Raw genomic sequence first — 26,940 nt, forward strand, 5'->3', positions numbered from 1 at the left:
ACGTGTAGCCTTGGGGCAGGTCCATTGCTGCTTTCTTGCCCAGCTAGCAAGCACACTACCCTCCTCCCTTATCTAATGCCCACCCGGACCCAGCTCCCAGCTCCCACTGCTTCTGTTGCTCCAGGAAATAACTCCAGGACGCCTTCGCAGAGACACGGGGGAGGCTGAGGGGGAAGGCCACGAGATCCAGCCAGATGGTTTAAAACTGTCAAGAGAAGCAAGAGGCAGTTAGTGGTGGTTATTTTTATATTCTAGTGGGCCTGCTCTGAGGAAGTGGGCTGACCTGAGAACAGCCACTGTGCTCAGATCTATGAAGGAAGAGGCTAGGCCCCAGCATTAAGCAAGGATCTATGGGGCCACTGGCCCTACACCTAGCACACCAGGCAGAGCACTTAAGGGCAGTGTGGGCTTCTCCACAGTTTGCCTTGCACTTGGCACAGAGGCTGTTATAGAGTCCTGACACAGTGCCTTGCTTGAACTGAGGTTGCCATCTCTGGAGGTAAGGGGGCTCATACAAGGGGCTTGGACACAGAAACCCAGGATCTGGTACTCTGTGTTATACTCTGGTTGATTGTCCAATTAGAACAGGACCTTGAAACTTTTTCCATCCTCAGGTATCTGCCACGATGCCTAAAACAGTACAGTACACTGTAGACCATAGCCTAAACCTTTGGTTCATGGGTTGAACCCAGCCCATAGACAAGTACTTTTTGGCACTCGTTGTGGTTAAAATTTGCCACATACAAATGCAGATTTGGAGATTTGTTTGAAAACTGGGAAGATGAAGCCACTATGGGCTAGAACTACGTGGTGGTGGTTTTCTTTAGATGAGGCTTGTGCTCACCAGTCCTCACCCAGCCCACTTCACTCATGCATATTACCTGCCCTACCCCTTCAAAGTTTTTGACCCTTCAAATGTATGGTATCATCTTAGTTCTTCAAGTCAGAAAATGCAGCTCTAAGTCCTGGTTCCTCCATTTACTGGTTAAGGGACCCTGGACAGGTGGTTTAATGTCCCAAACCCTATTTTAAACCAAAACCAAACTCACCACCATAGAGGCGATTCAGAGCCCGAGTTTACTAATATGTAACATGGGGATAACATCTGACGCAGATTGTTTCAAGTACTAAATGAGACCTGTGTATGTGCTTTTTCAGTTGTGGAACTCTACAGAAATGCAACTATCACAATGACTTAAGTGTTGAATGAGTGAGCCAACTATTAAATTAGGCAAGAGCTATTCTTCCTTACAGTTGAATGTAGAGGTCTCCATGTGCTCTGGCCACAAATTTTGGCACTACAATACATGGAAAATTTACTATTTGCCAAATGGTATGCTTTGTATATATTATCTCATTTAATGCTCAATTACTCTGAAAAGTAAATATTATCCCCATTTTATAGTTAAGGAAACTGAGCAGATAGTGGAGCCAGTTTGTACTAGTTTAACCACCACACTACCTTGGGCAAAAAGTATAGCTAAGTTTTATGCTGGCTGCCCTCAGAATACTAATTAAACCCCAGGGGAAAGAGATGTAAATTTCCATTTTTAGGAATCTGAGCTCCTTCTGGGCTGGGTTTGTATGCTCTGGTAGGAGTAAACACTTTATCTACCATCTAGAGGTCATAGCCGGCTCTGAGTGGAACATGTCAACAAACCAAAGATTGTTTGGGGGGGAGGAAGGTGGCGGCATGTCCTGAATATCAAAACGACGACGTCTTCAGTTCATCAGTGTAAACAATTCCTCCTCTTTGGACTGCAGTCCTTTCAGTTAGAAAGGCACAAACAATTTAAGGGGGATGTGGAGTACTTAAGGCATGAAAGTGATGGAAAGTAGGCTAAAACCACGGCCTTAAGCCAAGAAACAGACGCTGAAGGAAAATATTTACGTCTGCTTGAGAAGTGCAATTACATCATGATAAACTGTCCTATTTAGGGGGGAAAAAAACTGTCCTATATGAATCGGGGCCGACTCGATGGCAAATAACAACAACAACAACAACATAGTTCTAGAAAATCTACATGTGGATTTAACTTTTAAAATGCCTCACTTGGTGTGGTGGTTATGTTTGTGTGTCAACTTAGCTGTGCCTGGTTGAATAGGTGGAGAGCTGGTGGTAGTTATTCCCCATGATGAGACTGGCAATCAACTCCATGATGGGATCTACCATAAGCAGCTGAGTAGCTGCTCTGGGTATGCGATCGGCTTCCTGTATATAAGCAGCAGCTTTGGGATTGGTCTCTAGCCTATGGCACACTTGGACTCAGCACATAGCCGTGTCATTGTTCAGCAGCCTGCCATGCTCTGCTGACCTTGGGACTTACAGTGGACTTAAATTAATGACCTGCCGTGTAGTTTGGTAATATCGGGACTGTGCCTTTTTACTTGTCAACCTTGGGCTTGTTAGTCTCAGCAGCCAGCAGCTGTCTGAGTGAAGAAAAGCCTCTAGCTTCAGTGGGCCAGGAGCAGGAGCAGGAGCAGGAGGCAGAGCTTAGCACTTTGAACTTGGATTTAAAGCCTCCAAACTGTAAGAATAAACTCCTGTTTGTTTAAACCACCCCATTTGTGGTATAGTCTTGTCGGAACGGTACTAGGTAACCAGAATAGAACACTTGGGTTTGAACCAGATTAAAAATAAATAAATAACCCTACCAGTGATTCTATTCTGACTCATAGTGACCCTATAGGACAGGGGAGAACTGTCCCATAGGGTTGCCAAGGCTATAATCTCTACGGACACAGACTGTCTAATCTTTCTCCCGTGAAGCGGCTGTGGGGTTTGAAACACTGACCTTTTGGTTAGCACCCAAATGCTGTAACTGTTATGCCACTAGAGCTCCTGAACTAGATACAGGTTTAAAAAAAAAAAAAAAAAAAAGTGTACATTTTGTTATGTGGAAATGAGCCACACTAAGAGAGGTGTTTCCCAGACACCCAGAGATGTAAAATAGCCTCCAGCTCTCAGAGGTGAACTTCAAGTCTTCTAAAGCCCAAAAGCACTTAGAGGCCTCTGCCACCTCTAGAAGGGAGCTGAAAAAGCTTCTACTCACATTCTTGAGGAACTCTTCAGCCACAATGCGAGCTCGGGCATTGACCGATAACTTCATCTCACTGATCTCCTTGTCGATCTCCTCCATGAAGTGGATCACAAAGTCTACCAACTTGTGTTTGTACATCTGCTCTGTGTGGAAGTTGGTAATCAGAAAACTGATGTCATACCCCTAAGGAAGGAAGACAGTAGGGAAGAGGAGAAATAGGACAGAATCAGCATTCTCAGAGCACTCAGCTCTCTACTTTCCCTCATCCACATGTTTCCAGCTGGCTACACATCCTTTCAGTCATCAGCCCCGTCTGGTGGGGTGCCTAAGCTGGATATGAGTGACTGACCTCAGATAGGAATTTTGCATATAGCAGATGTCTCTGGAAGACTATGTATGACATAAAGAGTTGCATTCAGAGTGTAAATGGTCTTGAAATCTTAACAGAATATTCTAAACATTTAGTCTAGAGAAGAGATGACGTAGAGAGGGATGAGACTGAGGTCTGGAACTATCTGGAGGTTGCATGTAGAAGAGCAATTTTATTTATTCAGTGTGTCTCCAAAGGTTAGATCTAGGAGTGGGAGAGAAATTTTTGGCTCATGATGAGGAAGAACTTGGCCAACTTGTCTGATGATACATAGTATTGCTTAGTCACTGGGGATATTTTAAGTTGACATGCAGGTAATCTGTGGAGAAGATTCAAGTACAAAGTCAGGCAACAACTGACCCAATGTCATCTGTGACTGTGAGAGATTATGATTTAGTTGGTGACAGAGCTTAGAAAGAATCCCTACTTTTGCTATTTCTGCAGCTAGATTGTAGGCTCTGGGAAGATGAGCAATGCAGCTTATCTTTTTGTTTGTGTGCCTTTTTCTTGGTTGAAGTGGACCCATTTTCTCCTGAGCTTCTGATTCACTGTATTCCCACTCCAGCTGAGATGAAGGCCAACTCTCAACTAAGTCACCAGGTGCCATACAGCTAGAAAAGCAGCAATCCTGGGTCTACAAACAATCCCAGACCAGTGATAGTGAATTCAGAAACCACAGCTAGTCTGTGATAGAATTCCTGGTTATCACAAATATAAGTCACAGGGCAGCGGGACATAGCAGCAAAACCAGGACAAAGGTCCCAGTCCAACTGGATCTTACCTCCACTGGTTTCCTTCGAAGGATAAAGAAGTTCTCTGCTCGCATCATCATGAAACGCATGAATTTGTGGCATAAAATCTTCTCGATCTCATCAGCCTGGTGAGAGCCAAGAAGAAATAGATTTCCCTAAAGTTGCACTCTAAGCGAACAGAAACCTGTAGCCCAGTTTTTGGACTTCAAATTCCCACAGGCTCAGTGGAGGCAGTGGGATTTGGTATTGAGAACCATCCCTTGTCTGAACTTCAAAATGTGGGGGCCCAAGCCCAATGCCACTGAGTGGATTCTGACTCATAGTGACTTCCACTGGGTTTCTAAGGCAGTAAATCTTTACAGAAGTAGATTGCCTATTTTCCTTCCATGGAGTGGCTGGTGGGTTTTAACCGTCAACCTTCTGATTAGCAGTCAAATGTCTCAGGCACTATTCTACCAGAGTTCCTTAAAATGGGGAGCATTAGTTGCCAGTTGAAAAGATGATCTACGTAAGGGTCTCTCCAACTCAACAGGGTATTATCACGATCTTGTCTTCACTCATTCCAGAGAGGTAATTCTGGCAGACCTAAGTCTGTCATTGGCTCCTTCGAGTCCATACGTATATTCAAAGCTGCCAAGCTGCTTTTATCTTTCTCATTTCACTAAAGTGTGTGACATGTACTACCTGGGGTATGAGAGATAATCTTCAGTGGTCTCCACTTTAGCAACAATGAACAAACAATTCCCAATGTTTCTCCTGAATTCTCTTCCCATAATTCTAAGGGAAGGACTCTGCAGCTTGGTGATGGCATGTCCTTAAGACTTCCCAATTCTTGTTTTTCTCCCCTTTTAACAAAGACAGCAAGAGTTACAGCTTTCTGTAGGCAACAAACAGTGTTTAGTCTGAATTAAATACCATTGTTTTGTTTTAATTGTATTTATTTTTAGAGTTGCCCTCTACTTGTGGCAACTGATACTATTTTTCTATTTATAGTAGCGACAATAAAGTTTCTTTTTCAAAAAAATTTAAATAAAAAGAAATATACAAGAAAAGATACACTATTTTACTGTAAAATTCAATCTGCACATGGCTATCAAATTGGTACTACTACTGCTAATTTTTCTAAACTGGGCTTACTCCTCATTCCTTAGAAATGGTTCTCTGATGACACCAAACTGGCCCCATGGCCTTGGCTACTACATTTCCTACTGTAGTAAGGCCTCAAAGATGAGCTTGTTCTTTCTTTTTTTAGTCTGCTCATTTTCTGAGTTGGGCAAATCATATCTCAGGCATATTGCAGGAAAAAGAACCTAGGTTTCTTGTACTAACCTCCAGGATGAGGGGTGATGGCTTGGCTTGGGAGAGGACTCCCAACTCCACACCTCCTAGGGAGGCAGGGACTCCATGGTGAGCTCACCTGTTTCACAGCAATGCTGACCCTTACAGAGTTGATAGAGCCTTCAATCAGAACCTTTTCCTTCTCATTCCTGCTGATGGTCACAGGTTGCAACAGCAGCTCTTTGCTACTCCTGAAAAAAAAAAAAAAAATGTCATAGAGGCCTCTGTACTACAGAAGTACAGAGTAGTCAGGCAGACCCCAAACAGGTCCTGGCATCACAAATTGAGACCAATGACTCCAAGGAGCAGGAGACTCCCAAGCAGAGGTTTTTCTTAGATGGGGGCCAACAAGTGTGTTGTTCTCCAACAGAAAGACCACAGGCTCTGGAGTCAGGGTGAATAGGTTTTGAAATGCAGCCTCCTCTGTTACTTTCCTTGGGCAAGTGACCCTGTTGGGATCTCAATTTCCTCATCTGTAAAATTACTGATTCCTATTTCACTGATGAGAACTGAGGGAAATCAAAGAGGATCAAGTATCTACCAGCGTGCCTGGTACATGGTAGGAGCTTTACAAACAACAACTCTTATTTTAATACCTATAAGAAAACCACACAGCATTGAGGGAGTGAGATTAAAGAACCTGCCTTTAGAGGTAAGGACAAACTAATATGCCATAGTGCCTCTAATCATCCATTCAGAACAGTTTTCTATTTACCACTGAGACCTCAATGTGGTGTCCCTGAATCCCTAGATATGTGTAATGGTAGTGAACTGTGGTGGTAGTGTCTGTGAGCTTTTCTCAGCACTTCAAAGTTAGGCAGCAGAACACACCACATTCTAACCACACCAGTTATTTATTTATTTTTAGAGTCAAACATATCTAGTTAATCTGATAACACTGGCTGTCTTGGTTTTTTGTCCCAAAATAATTTTAATAGGGAAAAACAATAATTTATTTACATAACAAACTAGGTAAGAGAAAATAGCTCACAAGGGACAAGGTTGTAGTCCCTTCTTGGTCACAGCCAGCAACCCAGAGGGAGCAAGTAGTTGGACCCATGGGGTTAGGACCATGGTCACAGGAAACATCAAGCTCAATTGGCATAACATACTACACAAAAACACTGTTTCACATCCTACTTTGGTGAGTAGCAACTGGGATCTTAAAAGCATGCAATTGGCCATCTAGCTGCAATGATGGGTCTTTCCTCGTCCATAGCAAAGAAGAATGAAGAAAACCAAAGACGCATGGAAACTATTAGTCCAGAGGCCAGGTACACCAAGCAATCCTCAATGTATATGACTATGAGACCAGAAGAACTTGATGGTGCCCGGCTACCACTGTCAACCATTCAGAGGGGGATCTACATAGGAGATCCTGGATAGAGCAGGAGAACAAAGTGGAACAAAACTCAAAATCAAAATTAAAAAAAAAAAAAAGAGGGACCAGGTTTGCTGGTCTGATAGAGCCTGATGGACCCACTGAGACTATGGCCCCTAGTTGTCCTTCAGGTCTGGAATTGAACCCATCCTGTGGCTTCCAGCCAAATAAAAGACAGGCACATGAGTTGAACCTTTGCATTAGGCAGACACACTCCATGGAAATCTATCATGGGAGAGTAGAAAGGCTGAGTATGCATAAGGAGATGGCTTGGGGGCAGGAGTGCACGGGAGGGCAGGACACAGGCAAGAGCTAACTATGGGGAGAAGTGGGAGGGGAATGGTTGCATTGTGAGAAATTGCAGTCAGTGTCATGAGACAAAAGTATAAGCTGCTGTATGGAAAGTGAATTTGCTCTGTGAACTTTCACCCAAATCACAAAAATATTAAAAAAAAAAAAAAAAAAGGGACAGAAAATAATTCAAAACATAAAGTATTTGGAGTAGAAGGCAAGAAATAAGAAATAAAGGGTCTAGCTGGTGGGAGGGAAAAAACACTGTGGTCCTTAAGTTTGAGAAGTATAGTGTTTTGTTGTTGTGTTGTTATGTGCTGTCAAGTCGAACCTGACTCACTAGTGACCCCTCCTTGGGTTTCCAAGGCAGTATCACTATGAAAGTAGATTGCCCAACATTCCTTCTGAGGAGTGGCTGGTGGGTTTGAACTGCCAGCCTTCTGGTTAGCAGTCAAGTACCTTAGGCACTATGCTACCAAAGCTCCTAGTATAGTGTTAGCATCTCATCTATCTAATTTCTCCACTCTTTCTTTAAATTGCCAGTGGGTTCAATAATGTCACAGGCAGTCACTGTATAAGAACCCCAGACTACAAAGTTATACCTTGTGTCAATTAATCTTGGTTCCAGGGTAGCTTCTCCCTTGAGTTTTGTCCTGCCAAATGAGTGACCCTATTTTCTGAACTCCAAATCGAGAATATTATTCATGTGAAGTACAGTCTGTCCTGACAACTCAGAACAAAAGTTCACCCTCTAAACAGCAGCCATCACTGTGTGCTACACTGCTCACCCCCACCCTGACCTTCTCCTTCCTTACCTGACCTCCACCTCTGGTTTGTTGTGTCGTTCCACGACCTGGGAAGAGAAGTTCTCCAGGCAGAGGGCAGCCTGCAGCGTGGCCCGCACGGCACTCAGGTAGGGGCGGAGAGTGGCAGTCTGTAGGAAAAAAATCCAAGTAACAGAGAGGATCCTAATCTGTAAACCCTCACCCAAAGCTACTAGTGGCCTCCTACTCCAGTTCACACCGAGCCAGGCAGTACCAAGGGTGCTTGCACATGGGATGTCTGGCTCTCAGACACCACAGTGAACATAACAGACCAGGCCCTGAAGGTTCTCAGTCAGAAATGGGGTGGGGTCAAAGTGGAGGGTCAGGGGTATTGGTTCTCCCAAGGGACATTTGGCATTGTTGAGCTATTTTTGATTGTCACAATTAGGGGAAAGGATGATACTAGAATCAAGTGGGAAAAACCAGGCACAGGGCAGCCACCCACAACAAAGAATTATCCAGCCTTAAATATCAATAGCGCCAAGTTGAGAAACTCTGGTCTAAAGGCGTACAGGTTAGTGTCCTCAACTGTCCATCAAGCCAACAAATGTACAGATCTATTACTGTGTGCCAGGCACTGAGCTGCTATTATTGTTTGCCACTGAGTCAGTTCCAACTCGTAGCAACCCTAAAGGACACAGGGTTTCCTAGGCTGTAATCTTTATAGAGCAGAGTAGCTCATGGGTTCAAATTTCCAGCCTTTCGGTCAGTAGCTAAATGCTGAACCACTGCATTGCCAAGGCTCCTTAGGCACTGAGCTAGCCAGGTGCTGGGAATTCAAAGATGATCAAGGTCATCTCTACACTCAAATAGCTCAACCTGATGGGGGAAACAGAGAAGTAAATGACTATAGTACAAAGGAATGTCAAAGAATTAGATTTCTAAGGAATCTACACTTGTAGAAGTAACAGTTTGATTTGAAGATGGAGATAAGATTAGGAGGATTTTATGAGAAAAAAATAGAACAAGGAAATTCCCAGCAGAGGAAGCAGCTTCTAGCTACACTGGCCTATCTTCAGTTCCTCCTAAGCCAAGTTTTTTCTCACCTCAGGGCTTCACACATGCTGATCCATCTACTGGCAGGCATTTTTCTTCTCTTTGTCAAAGTATCCTTCACCTCAGCTTTATCAGGGAAGGCCTCTCACTTCCTCAGAGACTTCCCAATCTAAAGCAGGAATCCCTATATTCAATCTCAGTCTCAGGTTTTCCCTCCCTCATATTTATTACAATTTGCAACAACACATCCCTCATGTCTTTTGCAGTTTCTCCTTCCCAAACTGTAAGCCTCATGAGGGAAGAGACCATGTCTTATCTATTCACAGCTATGTACTGTGTACCTAGCTCAGTACCTAACACATACAAAGAGCCTTACTCATTCTCTGTAGAACACATGAATGACAGAAATAACTTCAGCAGAGTTAGAATAACACAAGGCATTAAGAGTTGCTGAAGTAATAATGAGTACAACGTTGCTGTATACAGGAAGCATTATGGATTCAGTAAGGGAGGCTGCAAGATCGTGGAGATTCTCAAATGTTAAGCTACTGAGTTTAGCTTTTAATGGCAGTAAGGAACAGCTGGGGCTTTCTGAGGAGGAAGTTACATGACTGCAGTTGCATGGTGGTTCTACAAAGAATGAATTAGAGAGGGAAGTGAGACATAAGGCAGAAAGGGTTATTCAAAAAATGCTGATGAGAGTCTAGACTGGGGCAGTGGAGAGGGAAAAAGAGGGTATCATAGGGGTGAGACTAATAGATTTTGAGCATAATGGAATCAAAGAATATCTACCAACACAGTGGTCCATCCATATGATGGACTACTACTCAGCAATAAAAAGGAACAACTACTGATACCTACAACATGAATCACTTTCAAAAAAGCTACAAAATAAATAATTTCATTTACATGGCATTCCAGAAAAGGTAAACGACACGGATCAAAGAGGAAAAAAAAAAATCAGTAGCTGGCTAAGACTGATTATGAAGGCGCTTGAGGGAACTTTCCAGGGTGATGGAAATGTTCTAAATATTCATTGTGGTAGTGGTTACATGACTGTGCTTGTCTAAATTCACAGATGATAAACCTAAAACACAAACCCATCTGTCAATCTACTGTACTGTGGCACTGGTGTTTCAAATATCAGCAGGGTCACCCTGCTAAAGAGTGAAACTTGTGGACAGGATTCAGCAGAGCGTCCAAACTAGGGCAGACTAGGAAAAAAGACCTGGCAATTCGCTTCCAGAAATGAACCAATGAAAACTTTATGGATCACAACAGAACACTGTCTGACACATCATCAGGATGACCGATAGTTAAGGAGAAATTATGTTTTGTGAAACAGAGGGCCAGAGAGATCCTCAGTCAGACGGACTGACACAAGATTCACAATGATGAACTTGAACCAGGGCTTTCGAACCAATTCAGACAGGTTTGTTTAGTCATAGCTGATGAAGTGAAACTGGAAGAGACCCTAATTTTTAAAATATGGGCAATCCAGAATGCTAACCAGAATGGGAAAAATTAAGAGTTGAAGCCCTTTCAGGAGCCTGATGTGTGACACTGGATTACTGTCAGGACTGTGGAGAGCACAACACATTCAAGGTGATGTGGGTCAGCCACCAAGCACCTGTTTTCAAGTCAACCAGTCAAAATGTGGTTGCTAGGCAGTGCACATGCTGGCTTGTTTTCTAAGAGGGAGAGTACATTTCTAGCAGGGCTTCGCCTCATAATTTTTCCCATTTCAGGTTCACATTTAAAAAATTTGAATCTGTTCCCATGTTGTTTCGTCTACTATGATTGAAAAAGGCTGAAATGATTTGAAGACTTGACTTGAACGTGCAGGTGAGTATGAGAATGACACAGGATCAGGCAACAATTTGTTCTGTTGTACATAAGGTTACTGTTGAGTTGTAGTTGACTCAACAGCAGCAATTTATCTACCTAAACCTAAAGAGTGCATTTTAGGTGCCTGGCCCCATGACACCTTCCTTTTCATGAATAAAATAGGCATAATTTTTTCTAATACCTCAATAAGCCCGCTTTGAAAAAAAACCAATTAACTAAAAGACAGGAATAAAAAATAAAAGAACCTCCCAGGTTCTAGCTCAGATAAAAGTACAAAGTTAGGAGGAAGAGCAAGAAAATTTAGGAGGGAAGATGAGTTCTGATCTGGAGATCTGATTTCAAGGTGTTTGAAGATTTCCAGGTAAACCTTGAAAAAGAGCCCAGAGAAAGGGAAGCAGATTCAGGAGTCACCAAATACACAAGGTCATGATGGCCATGAGACTAGATAGGTGCCACCAAGGAGTGTATAGACAGGAAGGTGGTAATCAAAGTCACAACTCCCAGGAACGCCCACGTTTATCAACCGGGTGGATTTCCTGGGAGGGAAGGCTCAGCAGTATCAGATATGATGGTCAGGCTGACACTATTTAGTTCTGACCATGGCTAGATCTGAATGGAGGCAACCAAAAGAGTGACTATAAGTAGCACTGGGGGGGTACCAAAAGTGGATACGGAAGTGAGGACGCCACCCTTGGGAAATGGTAGAGTCAAGAGGCTAGAAATGGTAAGAAGATGTACTCGTTGAAGTTCTACTCTGGGTGGAAAGCTAGTCATTTTATATGGCTCAAAAGGCCCTACTATGGGCTGTGAGGCCTACTACGTGCCTTCGAGACGCTCCACAAGTCTAGAAAGCCCACTTTCGGTTTCCTCCTTGCTTCGAGTATTTCCTACCTGCTTCAACAGCCAGACCAGGAAGACACAAGGCCTGCTTCTTACCAAGGTGTCCCCCCCCCCCCCCCCCCCCCCCCCCGGCCCCCGCCCCGCCCTCTTTTCCCAAGCCTCATCGTGTCCCTACACCCTCCGGTATCCCTCGGCCCCGAGCCTTCTCTGCTGCAGAACCGAACTCCCCTAAACCCAGTCCCCTGAAGTAGAACGGCGGGGGTCCCTGGCCCGGGTCCCGGCTCTCTCACCATCGCGGGCGCTGGCTGGGCCGGAAAGCGGAAGTGCGGAAGTGGCCGGCCCCGCGACGCCTGCCCTTTCTCGAGAAGCGCAGCCGCAGTCTCCGCCTGAACTTCCAGACGATACTATCTCTGTTCCCGAGAGGGAGGACATGGAGCCTAGGAACACTTAGACCCTCGGGAAGTTTTCCCGCTGAAACGATCTTGCTATTTGTGGACTACAGAAGTTGCAAATCCATACTCATTTTTCTTCATGTGTTAATGAAGTTCTCGCTTATGCCTTTAGCCTTGTCGCTTTAGACAACGCCTCTCCCCATAGTCATGCAATGGTACAGCCCAATCTCAGGTTGGGCACCATATTAGGACAGGGTGAAGCGGTGAAGTCTTTCGTTCCTTCCGGTTTTGTGGCCTCATCCTTTTTTCGGCCCCTCCTACCTGCAGTCCCCGGGACTAACTGTCGCCCGTCGCCGAGGTCCCGGGCGCCGAGCCCCACCCCTTAGCCCCAGGGTCTCTAGGAGTACAGTCCCGCCCAGCGGGAAGCTCGTTGGAGGCCTGCACCGCCTCCGGGGAGCCACAGTGGGATCGCCCGCGCCGTTTCCCCGCCTCCGGGCCAACTGCAAGGGGGCCCGCCCATCGCCAGTTCTGGGGCGGTTGCTCCCACCGACCAGAATTCCCCGCCCCCTCCCGCGGCCCTTAGGGCCTTAGGAGGCTTCAGTGAGGAGGTAGAGAGGGCGGGGGCCGCATAATAGGGTCCCTAGAGGACTGGGGTCCGGAAGGCGGGCATTGGAGCAACCCACGGGTGGCGCCGGTCATCATAACTGTCCCACTTCTGTGCCAGGCACTGAGCTAAACTCTTGACGGCACCATCTCTTAATCCTCAGAGCATCCCAGGGAGGTAGGTACTGTTGTTATCCCCATTTTACCGACGGGGAAACTGATTTCAGAGAGGCAAATGGGTTAGCCTTCGTCTTTTGTTCCCATTTTACAGACGGAAAAACTGAGATTCAGAGAAAAGTTTCTTAATAATGTTCAAGGTCATAAGCAGAGAATGGTAAAGGTGTAGCTTGAACTCTGTATACCCAGCTTACGTTTGTAACACTGTCAGAACATAGGGAAAAAAATGGATAGGGAGGGAGTGGGACATAGCATGGATAGAACAGAGAACTTTGTAAGAATGAGAACCTTGGAACCTAGGAGCAATGAAACAAAAAGGAAGAGCATAAAGAAGACAAGAGATATTGTGGTCGTTAGGGGTTAGGGATATAGACATGAGACTACCTGGGTTCAGATTACATTTCTGTAAGCGTAGGCATGTGTCCATCTTTACAGTCCTAGCTTTTCTATACACTCATAGAGTTGGGTGAGGAATTCCACAAGATAAGTCTGTAAAGTACCCTACACCTAGTTTGTTGCACGGTAGATGCTCCGTGAGTAAGAGTTGTGCCATTAATATTGTCAGAAGTTACTGAAGCCTGATTTCCTTGGTGAAGCTGTCTCTGGTAGAAGGGCCTTGGGCTTTTGCCATGACATTTTATTCCCCATCAGCCTTTTCTTTCCAGCTCCACAGGATTCTTTATCCTGGGCCATGAGTGAGCTGAAGGACTGCCCCTTGCAGTTCCACGACTTCAAGTCTGTGGACCACCTGAAGGTCTGTCCCCGCTACACCGCAGTGCTGGCCCGCTCTGAGGATGATGGCATTGGCATCGAGGAGCTGGACACCCTGCAGCTGGAGCTTGAGACGCTGCTTTCCTCTGCCAGTCGGCGCCTACGGGTGCTGGAGGCAGAAACCCAGGTGATACTCCACCTCCTGGACCTGGTCAGGGAAAGGTGGCATTGCCAGAGATGGATTGTGACAAGATATGCAATGGGTCATTGAGTTAGCTCCATCTGCTGAGGCCTGGTATATAGGGTTTATTGGGGGGAGGGAACAACCAAATTAGACTCAGGAGACTGGCACAGGACCCAGCATATTGGGGGTGAGGGGTGAGAGGATAGGGGGTGGGACTAGAGTAAATCCTTAGTGAATTACAGGTGGTGCAATTTATGAGGGTCATGCACACTTAACAAACATTTTATGCAAGAATGTTCGTGATGTTTATAAATTGCAAGATTTGTAATTCCATAACCAAAAAAACCATTGCTGTCAAATTGATTCCAACTCCTAGTGAGGCTATAGAACAGGGTAGAACTTCCCCATGGGGTTTCTAAGGCTATAAATCTTTGTGGAAGCAAACTGGCACATCCTTCTCACATGGAGCAGCTGGTGAGTCCTTTCGGTTAGCAGCTGAACACTTAACCACTGTACCACCAGCTCCTTGATTTATAATTCGCTAAGCATTATTGGGGAGCTCTGGTAGCGTAGTGCCTAAGACACTTGACTGCTAAACAGAAGGCTGGTTAGTTCAAACCCACCAGCCACTCCTCGGAAGGAAGGTTGGGCAGTCTACTTCCGTAGTGATACTGCCTTGGCAACCCAAGGAGGGGTCACTATGAGTCTGACTGGAGGACTCCAACAACAACAACAAGCATTATTTACCCCACTCCCTCTGTGTTGGGTCCTATGCTGATTGTTAGAGAGAGGTAATTAAGATAATTCTGCAGCTAAGGCAACTTACCAATTATAGGAAGGGGGAGATCAGACAAAGTCACTGCCTTCTAATTCTGACTCACAGCTACTACTCCTTGGGTTTCTGAACCGGTATCTCTATGAAAGTAGTTGCCCGATCTGCCTTCCGAAGAATAGCTGGTGGGTTTTAACTGCCAGCCTTCTGGTTAGCAGTCAAATGCCTTAGGCTCTATGCCACCAGAACTCCTAGGAGTACCAGATAATGTGTTACATGGTTAGGAGAACTGGAGTGGGGAGACCTGAATTTGAATCCTGGACTAAGCTTGTTGCTGTTTCCTAGCTATGTAATCTTGAGAAAGTTACCTCACATTTCTGAGCATCTATTTCCTCATCTGCAAAATGAGCTGAATAATATAGGACCTACCTCAGAACTTTAGTGAGGATTAAAAGAATTTTTGCAAAGACTCAGCTATGTGTGACACTTAGTAAGCATTTTAAGTTATTTATTGATACAACTCTGATTGTTTTTATTCACCACCTAACATCTCCCAAGCCTGTGTGCCGGGCACTGTGCCAGATCCTGGGCAATAGAGTTAGTTACGATGAGCTTTCCACTCTCCAGTAGCTTATGTTGTAATTGAAGAGACAGGGTGCACCGTATTCTAGTACGACTAAACATGATTGGCTCTACAGTGGAGGTCTGAAGCACCAGAGACTCACAAAGAAAAAGGATGTATAGATTTAAGTTGTGGCCCCTGGGAGTCTGTTGAAGATTTTTAGCAGGCCTGTGGCATAATCAGAGTTATATTTGAGCATCTAAGAAGCTGGATGACTGCTGTGAAGAAGGTTTCCTAGTTGTGATGATGTTTTAAGTGAAGGTTTGTTAAGATACTTCCTTGCCTTCACCAAAAAGTTGCCACTAGCATATTTCCCCAGGCTAACATCCTGGGATGTGGTCATTTATTTAATCCTCTACTAAATACTACACCTGGTTTAGGTGACACAGAAGGGAGTCAGAATAGAGCCGAACAAATGAATGGAATACTAAGTATATTAATAAAGAGAGGATGGGGGAAAGACTTTGAAGCTTTCCTTGTTTCTAGGTTCTGATTTATTCATTGGGGAAAAGGTCCTCCTGTGTTTTCTCTCCTCTTCCTCAGTGACAAGTCTCTCTGAATTTCAGATCCTCACAGATTGGCAGGATAAAAAAGGTGACCGACGATTCCTAAAGCTAGGTCGAGACCATGAACTTGGAGCTCCCCCTAAACATGGAAAGCCCAAGAAGCAGAAACTGGAAGGGAAGGCGGGACACGGACCAGGCCCGGGCCCTGGGCGACCCAAATCCAAAAATCTTCAGCCCAAGATCCAGGAATATGAATTCACTGATGACCCCATTGATGTGCCGCGGATCCCCAAGAATGATGCCCCCAACAGGTTCTGGGCCAGAGAATGTAGAGGGGAACCTCAGGATTCTGGGAATGAAGGGTCCCCATAGCTGAAGCTGATGGAGCAGGAGGTGCCCACTCAGGATCTCTTTCTCTCTGCAGGTTCTGGGCTTCAGTGGAGCCCTACTGTGCTGATATCACCAGTGAGGAGGTGCGCACGCTAGAGGAGCTACTGAAACCCCCAGAAGATGAGGCTGAACATTACAAGGTAGAAACCTTGGGCCTCGATAGACATTGAGAACAGGGGTGCTCAGAAGGTGCTTCAGAATCTGATCCCCAAGCCTTGTATCATTTTCTCCAACCCTTCCCAACCTCCTCTGTCCCTAAACTTACCTAGACCCCATGCTCAAACTCAGCTTTCTTTCTTGTGCATACCTCCCCTTAACCCTACCCAAAGGGTCTCCATCTCTTATGGTGTCTACTTCAGTGAAGTCCTCCCTTCTGCTTTTGGTTTACACATTCCTGAGCTTTTACCTCTACACCTCTTAACACTCTTCAAGTTTACTTTTGTATGATGAGAAGACAACATGCTCCATTGAAGAAAACAGAGAATACAAAGAAGTTGGGCGTGGGGGAGGCGGAGCCTCTCATAGATCAACTGTCATGATGGGGTGTGCTCATGATCTGACCCTCCTTCCAAGTCTCTGCTAGCTTCCATTGCCCAAAGGATCGAGTCCAATTGTCTTGTCCTTGGCAGCCCAGCCTCAGCCCTGCTTTCTATTCCTTAGCTTCCATTCCCTTCTTTGCTGCTGCATTCACCAACTTACTGAGCATCTTGCCCTGGCTCCATGCTCACATGGGCCTTACAGGCCTCTGGGCTTCTATAGGTGCTCTTTACTTGGCAAAATGATTCACTCTTAACGCCCCCATCTTAGCAGAACACCTTTTCAGAGTCCCCAGTAAAAAGTTGATCTCTTCTTTGTGCCATCACAACACCTTAATCTACCCTTCAACTCATTTATCAGAATGGTGTTCTAAAAAAATTACTCGAAAGAGTGATTCGTATAGACAGCAATTAATTCAAACAATCAAAAGGCAAGTTTCCTCTCCCTTTCACCCTAAGGCCCCTAGTCCTCCTGTCTAAAAGCAGCATCTGTGACCAGAGATGATCCATGTATGTACACTGTTTTGTGCCTTATATCTTGGAAGGTGTTTCATACTGGCTTCTATGTATGTTTTAGTTTGTATACCTTCTCTGTTCCTAGATTGTAAGTGTAGAGATTTTATGTCCCTTGTCTCATCTCATCCATATCTGGCACAGGCCCCAGCTCTGGGTTAGGTACTGGGGAGACAGATGAATGAATGAGGGAATGAATAAATGTAGAGCTTACTGGCAATGGCTAAGTACACCGAGAGCCTCCACACACCCCAGACATGGCTGACCAGTGTCTACCTCCTCGGGGCTGGGTGGGTCTCCCCATAGATCCCACCTCTAGGGAAGCACTACTCCCAGCGCTGGGCACAGGAAGACCTGCTGGAGGAGCAGAAGGATGGTGCCCGGGCAGCAGCCGTGGCTGACAAGAAGAAAGGCCTTATGGGGCCACTGTCTGAACTAGACACTAAAGGTAGGTGCCTCACCTTCTTGCCCACCCCAGGCCAGGACTTGAAGGCCATACATCCTGATTCCCAGAAATTCAGCCCACCTTCCCTCTGCCTCTCTTCCTGCTGCAGATGTGGATGCCCTGCTGAAGAAGTCTGAGGCCCAACATGAGCAGCCGGAAGATGGGTGTCCCTTTGGCGCCTTGACACAGCGCCTTCTGCAGGCCCTGGTGGAGGTAAGCATCCCAGCCTAAACAGGAACCATGTTTACTTCCTGTTTTAATTTTCAGTTAAAGTATATCATACATTTAGAAAAGTTCATAGATCATGAATGTGCAATTTGATAAATTTTTACAAATGAGCACACTTCTATAACCAGTGCTGAGATTATACAGTGAAACATCACAAGTATCCTGTAAGTTCCCGTCGAGCCTCTCCCAGTCTCTAATCTCCCCTAAAGTTAGCCACTATTCCACAGTTTCTTTTGCTATATGTTGGCTGAGGACTGAGTCCTGTGTAAGGGGCTTTCCACACGTCCTCTTACTGGTGGAAAGGACAGCATTATGTATGAGAAAGTTGAGGCACAAGAAAGGGAATTGTTTGCTTAAAGTCACATGTCTGAGAGGCAAGATTCAAACTCCAGGTTCTGAATTCCTTTCTTTGTACTCACTGGCTGACCTTAGGTAGATCCCTTCACTTCGCTGAACCTCAGTTTCCTCTTCTGTCTCAAATATAACAGAAGTCTTAATATTTTCTCATGTAACAGTCTGGAGCACATGTTCCAGATTGGCTGAGGTAGGAGGTAGGGGCAGGACTCTGCTCTATGCTATCAGACATGGGCCTCAGCTGATGATGCAGCTTTGCTGTCTTCAACATGTGACTTCCAAGGTCACCCTGGGCATGGTTGCCACTCCAAGCCCATTGGAAAAGAGTGTGGAGATATGTAAGAGAAGTTTTATGGACTCTGGCTATGACTCTTATCTCTTCTGATCATTTTCCACTGGAGAGAATTTGTCACGTGACCATTCTTGACTGAATGCAAGGGAGGCTGGGAAATGCAGTGTAGTTTAGCAGCCTTAAATCCAGCTGTATGGAAGAAAGAGAATAGTGTTTGGGCTTCTAGCACCCTCTGTGACAACATGCTTACAGTGCATGATATTTTGTAAATACTTAACAAATCTTAGCTATTTTCATTACTAATATTGTCATTTCATTTCTGTATCACTTTCTGTGTAAACAAATAAAAAAAAAAAAGTTTTAGAATGATCAGAGCTGTTTGAAGTCAATTTTGGAAGACATCCTGGAGGAGGTAGATAAAAGGATGTTTCTGATCTGCGAAGACTATTCATGTAGGTCAGAAATGAGCAGGAGAATGGAAATGATATGTCTGTTTTCTCCCCCACCTCTTTTTGATCGTCTTCCAGGAAAATATTATTTCCCCCATGGAGGATTCTCCTATTCCTGACATGTCTGGGAAAGAATCAGGGGCTGATGGGGCTAGCACCTCTCCCCGCAATCAGAACAAGCCCTTCAGGTGAGTGGTGTCCTACCCACACCCCACAACCTGGCCCTGCTTCTGTTCCCTGTTCATCTTGATATGAGGAGGTCCTCTTTAATAGAGAACTTGGAACAGTTTGGTAAAAGTCTGAAATGTGAGTACTGGCCCAGCATTTCCACATGCACAGCCTTGGCCTGGGGTTATGCAGTATAGCACTGCTCAGACTGTAATCAGCCTGTGTCTAGTTGAAGGGGTTTGGTCAGCCAACTTGTTGTAACTCTATATGATGAAATAACTGGCAATTATTAATCATATTAGAGAAATGTAGTTAATTGACATGAAAAGACAGGAAGTACTGAGTGGAGAAATTATCAGTTGTAACATAGTATAGACAATATGATCCTGTTTTTACCTAAAATATATTTAGGTATATGAAGGTTAACTTAAAAGTCTAGAACAATATGTAACCAAAAGTTGGGACTAATGTATAACAAAATCTGCAGTATATTCATGAAGAAACATTTAAGAAATAACAATAGGTTTCTGGGCTGTGGTATTAGGGGCTTTTCTGTGACTGATTTTTTTATGATGGATATATGTTACTTGTGATTAAAAACAAGTCCAGATGAGTTTGTCTCTCTCTCTTTATATCCAGATGGAGGGAGGGGGCCCACACGGGAGGGTGTTCACTCACCTTGGGAAACTCTGGGAACCTCTGAGGTGGACCCCCTCCAAGCTGGCCTTTGGACTGAGGGGGCCATTCCCTGGAGGCTGAGGGGGCTGCCTTCCCCTGCAGTGTGCCACATACAAAGTCCCTGGAGAACCGCATCAAGGAGGAGCTGATCGCCCAGGGCCTTCTGGAGTCAGAGGACCGCCCAGCAGAGGACTCTGAGGATGAGGTCCTTGCTGAACTACGCAAACGTCAGGCTGAGCTGAAGGCACTGAGCGCCCACAACCGCACCAAGAAGCACGACCTGCTGAGGTGGGTGTGAGTGTGATCCATGCTCCTTAGGATGGCTGAGGAGGCCTTGGCCACTGCTGGTCACCTGCCAGGGGCTTCATGACAGGCTTCTGAAATCTGGCTCAGCTTCATGATCACCTGGAGAGCCTTGAAAAAAAATGTTGATGCGCACTCACCTCCCCACCAATTGTAAATCTCAAACAGATTCTAATTCCTTAGAGTAGGGCTCAGGGATCTGTGATGTCTATTTTAAATGTTATTCCTTATTTTATTTCCCCACACAAGTCTTACTATGAAAAATTTTAAGCACATGGGAAATCTGAAAGAATAGTATAATAACTATAATATACTCTCCATTTAGATTTATCAAATGTTAATATTTAGTTGGACATCTATGAATTTTATTGGCTAAGCACCAGAAATTACTTAGTGTTCTTGGTCTGGTTCTTTAGGGAATCTGTAGCAGTGCTCCTATTTTATATCTACTCTACCATGCATCCAGCACTGCATTGGTCAGGACATGGGTGTAAGTGACATTTGGAGGGACCGTGGTAGTAGCTACTTGTTAGGGAGATAGAGAAATAATAGAACCAAGTCTTGCTGCTCAGAGGCAAGTGCCATGTCTTAACTTATGGAGCCCTAACGGTAATACACGTTGATGCATTTGACCAACTCCAGTGTTTTCTTAGTCATACGTCATGCTAAGGGCCAGGGAAAGAGGTACAGCACTGGACTTGCTGTCTACATGTGGATGATTGATAAAAGATGTGCACGGTTAAAAGGACACATGGTTGCTGACAAGCTGCTAAGGTATTTAAGGATACTGAGTGCCTACTATATGCCAGGGGCTTTTTATATGCCATCTCATTTAATCTCAACCACAACCGAGGGTAAGTGATATTTTCCCTGTTTACAAGATAAGGAAATAAAGGCCCAGAGAAGTGAAATGCTTTGCTGAAGGTCATGCAGCCAATAAATAGCCAAGCTGAGACTTGAGCCCAAGGCAGAATCCATAGCTTCTTTCTAGTTCATGTGCCTCTGAAGGGCATGAAGAGGAAAACACAGATGAAAGACGTGCACAGGGAGAGAAAGAAAAGCAGGGTTGTGCAGAGAAGGAAGGAGCAGTGAAGAAAATAGGACTATCAGAAGGCCAGGAGTCCCTGGGTGATATAGATGGTTAATGTACTCCCTGATAGAAAGTTGGAGGTTCAGTTCTCCCAGAGGCACCTTGGAAGAGGGACCTGGCAATCTACTTTTAAAAATCAGTCATTGAGAACCCTACGAAGCACAGTTCTAGTCTGACGTACACGACGTTGCCATGAGTTGGAATCGACTTAGTGGCAACTGTTATGGGTTTTTTTTTTTTTTTAATCAGAAGGCCAGAGTACAGCTGTTGGCCCTGCCACAGAGCAGCTGTGAGGTCTTAAAGGTGCCTCCTGCCCTGAGCAACAGCTTCCCTTTGTGAAAAACAAACATGTTGGACTAAATCTCTAAGTGACCTTTCAGTTCCATCATTGATGGAATTTCTAGGCAGTATCCCATTCAGAAGGGATCATTTTGGCATTTTCAACCTGCTTTATGTAGACCTCAGAGCTACTTGTACCCTTAAATTGCTCTGCAGGTCTTCTGCTGGCACTAGAATACCTTTTAAAAAATGTTATTTGAAAACACAGTTTGGAGACTGCCTGCCTTGACTTAGATCTGCTCACTAGCTATGGGATCTTGAGGTGTTATTTTCCCTTCTCGAGTCTCAGTTTCTTCATTGTAACATAGGAGTAGTAGTACCACCACATAGGGTTGTTATGAGTTAATATTTTTAAAGAGTGTAAAATAGTGCCTAGCATACAGAGAGTATCAAATAATTAAAGGTGATTCAATAACTTTACTTTCTTGGTGGTGATTGTATGCAGTGGTCCATAGGAGTGCCAGCCTAAGGTAATGGGTAGGCTCAGTCTGGAAGAGAAAAGGGTCACACTCTTAACTAGGTGGGCTGACCATGGCATCTGGTCTGCTGGACCCCACAGGCTGGCCAAGGAGGAGGTGAGCCGACAGGAGCTGAGGCAGCGGGTCCGTATGGCAGACAATGAGGTCATGGATGCCTTCCGTAAGATCATGGCTGCCCGGCAGAAGAAGCGGACTCCCACCAAGAAGGAGAAGGACCAGGCCTGGAAGACTCTGAAGGAGCGTGAGAGCATTCTGAAGCTGCTGGACGGGTAGCCCTCACCCTGACCTCAGGCTGCCTGCTGCCCAACTTGAGGGAGGGAGGGCAGGGAAGCCCACTTCTGTCCTTAAGCTGCCCGAAGCAACAGCTAAGGACAATTTCTGTAGAAACTGAGGACTCTGGTTCTTCCCTGAGGTCTTTTATTCTGGCTCTGTACAGCCAGGACACAGGAGGCCCGGTTGGGCTGGGCTGGATTGGGTCCCAGACTCTGCTTGGTCCCTAAGATGAGGGGGCTTCTTTTCTGGGCCTTGTTCTTCCCTTTCTTCACTTCACAATCTCCTCACCATATCCCCCACCCTCTCCCCTTCATGGACTTCTCCCTTGTGGTTTTGTAAAGTGCAAACTTAAGGTTAAAGTGACTGCTGTGGTTTTTAAAAAAGTATCCAGAGTCTTTGAGTGTCTGTTTTTGTGGGGTAGAAAGGAACCAGTGTGGGTGGCAAAGTTTTATGAGGGCACACCCGGTTGCTCTCAGCCTGTGGCCACTCACCCATGTCATTCATTCAGGGAGAACTTTCTGAGCATCTCTTTCCTAGGATACTTGTGGTTGTAGGTAACAATATACCCCCAGCTCAGAATGGATTAACAGGAAGTATGTTGACTGAAGAGCTTGGTGATGTTGGGGCAAGGTGACCTTCATGATGGGCCAGTCACCCTTCATGATGGGCCAGTCTAGTGACTTAACAGGGCTTTCAAGAGTCGAGATTCTTTAGAAGGCTCCACACAGCCCTACAGGGTGTCACTGTCTACCTAAGGTGGGTTGCCTTCCCGCTGTGGGGTGGTACCCTGTAGCAGTCACGGCCAAATACTTCCTCATTCATGCCCAGCAAGGGAGAGGGCAGGAGCCAGCTGACTTCTCATGGCCCTGCCAGAAGATCAAGAAACCTCTTTCTCATACCCGTGTCTCAGTGGCCCGAACTAGGTCTCATGTGTCCATTCTGGAAACAATCACTGTGACAAGGGAATGGCTCTAATCAGTTTTAACTAGTGATAGAGTCTGCTGCCTCACAAAGCCCAAGGCAGTGCAGAGAGAGGGTGGAACCTCACAAAGATCTGAATAGGAAGGGGGAAGTGGGTGCTGGGTAGGCTGTCAACAATGTCCCTTCCCTAGCCTGGGCAGGAAGCTGGGCCTGAGGGGTACTGATAAATAGATAAGCTCTCATTTCTGCCTCAAGTTCCCAGTTTAGTCTGAAAAAGTTAGAATAATTTACATTTTACTGTGGAAAGTTGAGTTCCACACAGGAAGGGAAAGAAAGGAGAAAGTTCCCTGAGAAAGTGACCTATGAAGTGAGCCATGCAGAAGGATGGTGGGTACAACCAACATTTTTGTATGCCCAGCACCTCTGTATTGGAGAACTGCCCCTTCCTTATACCATGAGGCTCTTGTGGGACTGTCAGACCAAGATGGACATACGACCGCAGCTGGCCAGTCACAGTACTCATTCCTTTAGCCATAATGATTGGTCCAAGGAGTGGCCATGTGACCCAAGCTGGAGCAACCAGATGCTCTCCATGACACTGGAGGCTGAGAGAGTGTTATTCTTCCTCTTGGATCAAAAGCCATAGAATATAAGCTCAGATTACTCAATGACCTGCTTTCTTCCACTTGGAAGAACTTGCATGAGAGTAAAGCAAACTCAGAAGCAGAGCCAGGAAATGGAAAAGAAGACTGTGTTCTAATGAAGTAGTGGAGCCCCTGGATCCAGCCGTGCCTAAAGCCACTGATCCTGACTTCCTAGTTAAATAAGCCCACAAATGCTTCTTTTGGCTCAAGCTAGCTTGCTTTAGGCCCCCAGGTGGCACAAATGGTTTGTACTTGACTGCTAACCTGATGGCTGGCTGGCTGAACTCACTCAGTGGCACTGTAGAGGAAAAGGCCTGGCAATTTGTTTCCATGAGATTACAGTCAAGAAAGCCTATTGAGCAGTTCCACTCAGTAAAACATGGAGTGGCTATGGATTAGAATTGGTAACTAGCAACAGCAATAACAGTTTGCTTTGAAGTTTGGTTATTTACAACTAAAAGAGATCTGACTAATAAAAGTAGATTTGAACAAACAGAAGGATGTTCTCTTCTGAGAGAGAGATCAGTGTGAAACTTTGCCTTCTACTAGGTGAAGGGCCTGCTGCTATAATTTTTCAGTGAGCCATTATCCCTGGCTTTTTACAGACTTAGAAAAGGCACCTCCCCATATGAAATGATGAGAAACCAGTTATAAGGATAATAATAATATTAAATGCTCAGGAAATGTTAGATACGTACCAAGCACTGTTCTAAACTTGCTAAACTACTTAATCTTAACCACCTGATATGGTCAGAATCAATTAACGTTTCCATTCGCAGATGAAGAAATAGGCTTAGGAGGTTACGTACCATCTTGGTTACACAATTGATAAGTGGTTGAGCTAAGATTCAAACTCATCGAACTTTCAGACAGAGCCTTTTTGTTAAACACCTCATTGGGGCCCTACTCTCATTATAATCTATGTGAATGGTACTCCTTAGGCTTGGGCAGTGCAGCCATACATGGAAGCCCTGCTTGCAGATGTCCAACTGTTGATTAACCACTCATCTCTAGATTCAATAGGCCAGACCATAAGTACTGTGGGTTTCAGTGGTAGAGTTCCAGGAATAGAAAAACTTTAGTGGAGAGATGGGATGGGAGCTGAGCTCCTAAAAATAAGTGGAATTTTAATTGAGAAGAAGAAGGTATACATTATACATAGAGCAACGCTGAAGGTTGACTAGCCTGGTTCATTAGGGAAGACTTTCAAAGATCAGTTAGAAGAACTATGTTGTTGTTGTTGTTGTTGTTATATGCCGTCGAGTCGGCCCCGACTCATAGCGACCCCTCCTTGCGTTTCTGAGGCAGTATCACTACGGAAGTAGGATTGCCCAACCTTCCTTCTGAGGAGTGGCTGGTGGGTTTGAACCGCCAGCCTTCTGGTTAGCAGTCAAGTGACTTAGGCACTATGCTACCAGAGCTATAGTAACTCTATATTGCATGCCTACTATCTGCTTTACCTGTGTGATTTGTTCAATCCTCACCACAAACCTACAAAGTGAGTAGTAATAGACCCACCTTGCAGAAGAGGACACTGAGGCCCAAAAAGGTGCAATATTTGCCAAGACTACACAGCTTTGGTGTAAGAACAGATAACCACTCCTGGATACTGCCCCTACCATCCCTGACAGAGGTGATAACCACAGTGGGACAAAACAAAGCCCCTACTCATGGCCACATTAGTGTCTGCTAGGGCCAAGGAAGGTTTCCTTTTTGGGTTTTGTTGGAACCTGGGATCACTGTGGGGAGGGTGAGTCCCAGCATCTCAAGGCTTCAGTTTAATTAGAAACAATCCTGACACCTTATCACTAGTTGGGTAAAGAAGACCTTTGTGACTTTTCCCTAGAAGGCATCTCCATGTATAACATAGTTTCTCCAGAGTCCCTAGTCTTAACAACTGACTTTTAGAAACACCAGGGTGAGTGAGAACAGGGAGAATTGGGTTGAGGGGAGGTTAAGCCCTGAAGATGAGAAGCTGACCTACCATGAGTCCCGCAGCCCTTGCCAGGTCGTAAACACTCTGGGGGACTGAGTGTAACTCTGCTGAGAAAGAAGGGATGGCTGGAACTTTGTGGAAACATGAGCAGGAAGTCAATTGCTTTCCTGGCCTGGGCCTTAAGACTCAATGGAGAGACACAACCATAAATGGACTGTAATTCACTCTTATTCATGTATTAACTCACTCATTATTTATCCTATTCACTCATTACTTTATTCACTTCTATGCTCCTTTACTTAGTGAGTCTTTTTTTTTTTTTGGTTAGGTGCCATCAAGTTAATTTAGACTCATAGCAACCCTATATGACAGGGTAGAACTGCTCCATAGAGTTTCCTAGGCTGTAATCTTTATGTGATCAGATTGCTGAGTCTTTCATAAAGCTATTGGATGGACTCAAACCACCAATCTTTTGTTAGCAGCTGAACGCTAAGCTGTCTACTTGCCTCCACTTTGTGATTCACACTTTCATTCCCTCACTCAGTGACCCTGTTGCCATGTTTGAGAGCTAGGGAGGTGACCAGGGATCCAGAGATGAGACAACTGGGCAACAACCACAACACAAGACAATAACAGCAATAGAGGAGTATACAAAGTCAGCAGGGAGAATGACTTAGCAACAACTTACAGAGTTGGAAAAGGTTTCAGAAAGGGCTTGGAAAAGAAGTTGCCAGGCAGAAGACATTGCAGACAAAAGGAACAGCATGGCTTAGAGGTGTGAACAGCTGGTCTGCTTAGAGAGAGGTGAGAACTTCAGTGTGACTGAAGGCCTGGGTGTGTGGAGGGGAGGGGAAGCATAGGAGATGAAGGTGGAAAGTAGGTTGAGACCAGGCTGGGACACACTTTCAATGGCAGGTTAAGGAGCATGGACTTTAGGTCAATAGGTCTCCTGGAAATAGCATCACTTGGGAACTGGATAGAAATGCAAATTCTTAGGCCCCAGACCTAATGAATCACAAACTCTAGGGGTAGGGGCCAACTCTCTCTGTTTTAACATGCCCTCGGAGTTGGAGAACTACTTTTCTAGGTAGAGAGCCAGCCGTGGTCTGTGAGCAGGGGAATGCCATAATTGTACTCTAAATTAGAAAGTAACTGATAGCAACTTGGAGGCTGGAGTGATTAGAGTAGGTGAGAATGAAGTCAGGATAGATAGGAGTACATTCATGAGCAAAGAAAAATATCAGAGATTGTCGA

General features: G+C 45.2%; 2 protein-coding genes across 2 annotated transcripts in view; one reads left to right on the forward strand and one right to left on the reverse strand.

Annotated features, from left to right (window-relative positions):
* The window catches only part of ARPC4 (actin related protein 2/3 complex subunit 4), a 15,586-nt gene extending 3,612 nt beyond the window's left edge, over positions 1-11,974 (reverse strand). The window contains exons 1-6 of the mRNA XM_042781653.1: positions 11,936-11,974; positions 10,537-10,556; positions 7,989-8,108; positions 5,581-5,692; positions 4,193-4,288; positions 3,054-3,224 (exon numbers count right to left, since the gene is read on the reverse strand). Coding sequence (XP_042637587.1) covers positions 3,054-3,224; positions 4,193-4,288; positions 5,581-5,692; positions 7,989-8,108; positions 10,537-10,556; positions 11,936-11,974 — 558 coding nt within the window. The remainder of the gene's footprint in view (positions 1-3,053; positions 3,225-4,192; positions 4,289-5,580; positions 5,693-7,988; positions 8,109-10,536; positions 10,557-11,935) is intronic.
* A 1,570-nt stretch (positions 11,975-13,544) lies between these two features.
* TADA3 (transcriptional adaptor 3) lies at positions 13,545-22,185 on the forward strand. Its single transcript, XM_007945830.2, has 8 exons — positions 13,545-13,751; positions 15,709-15,959; positions 16,073-16,178; positions 17,394-17,535; positions 17,642-17,745; positions 18,934-19,043; positions 19,804-19,989; positions 21,993-22,185. Exons 1-8 carry the CDS (start codon positions 13,545-13,547, stop codon positions 22,183-22,185), a joined length of 1,299 nt encoding a protein of 432 aa, XP_007944021.1.
* The last annotated feature ends 4,755 nt before the right edge of the window (positions 22,186-26,940 follow it).

The sequence above is a fragment of the Orycteropus afer genome, unplaced genomic scaffold (genome assembly GCF_000298275.1).
Source record: "Orycteropus afer afer isolate SDZICR_OR568_19922 unplaced genomic scaffold, OryAfe1.0 scaffold00144, whole genome shotgun sequence".
NCBI lineage: Eukaryota > Metazoa > Chordata > Mammalia > Tubulidentata > Orycteropodidae > Orycteropus > Orycteropus afer.

What these genes read in the sequence shown, in the direction of transcription:
- TADA3 (XM_007945830.2), top strand. Translation starts at nt 13,545, where the DNA reads ATGAGTGAGCTGAAGGACTGCCCCTTGCAGTTCCACGACTTCAAGTCT. An exon ending in ATGAGGCTGAACATTACAAG is followed by an intron (nt 16,179 to 17,393) that starts GTAGAAACCTTG and finishes GTCTCCCCATAG; the next exon opens with ATCCCACCTCTAGGGAAGCA. An exon ending in TTCTGCAGGCCCTGGTGGAG is followed by an intron (nt 17,746 to 18,933) that starts GTAAGCATCCCA and finishes ATCGTCTTCCAG; the next exon opens with GAAAATATTATTTCCCCCAT.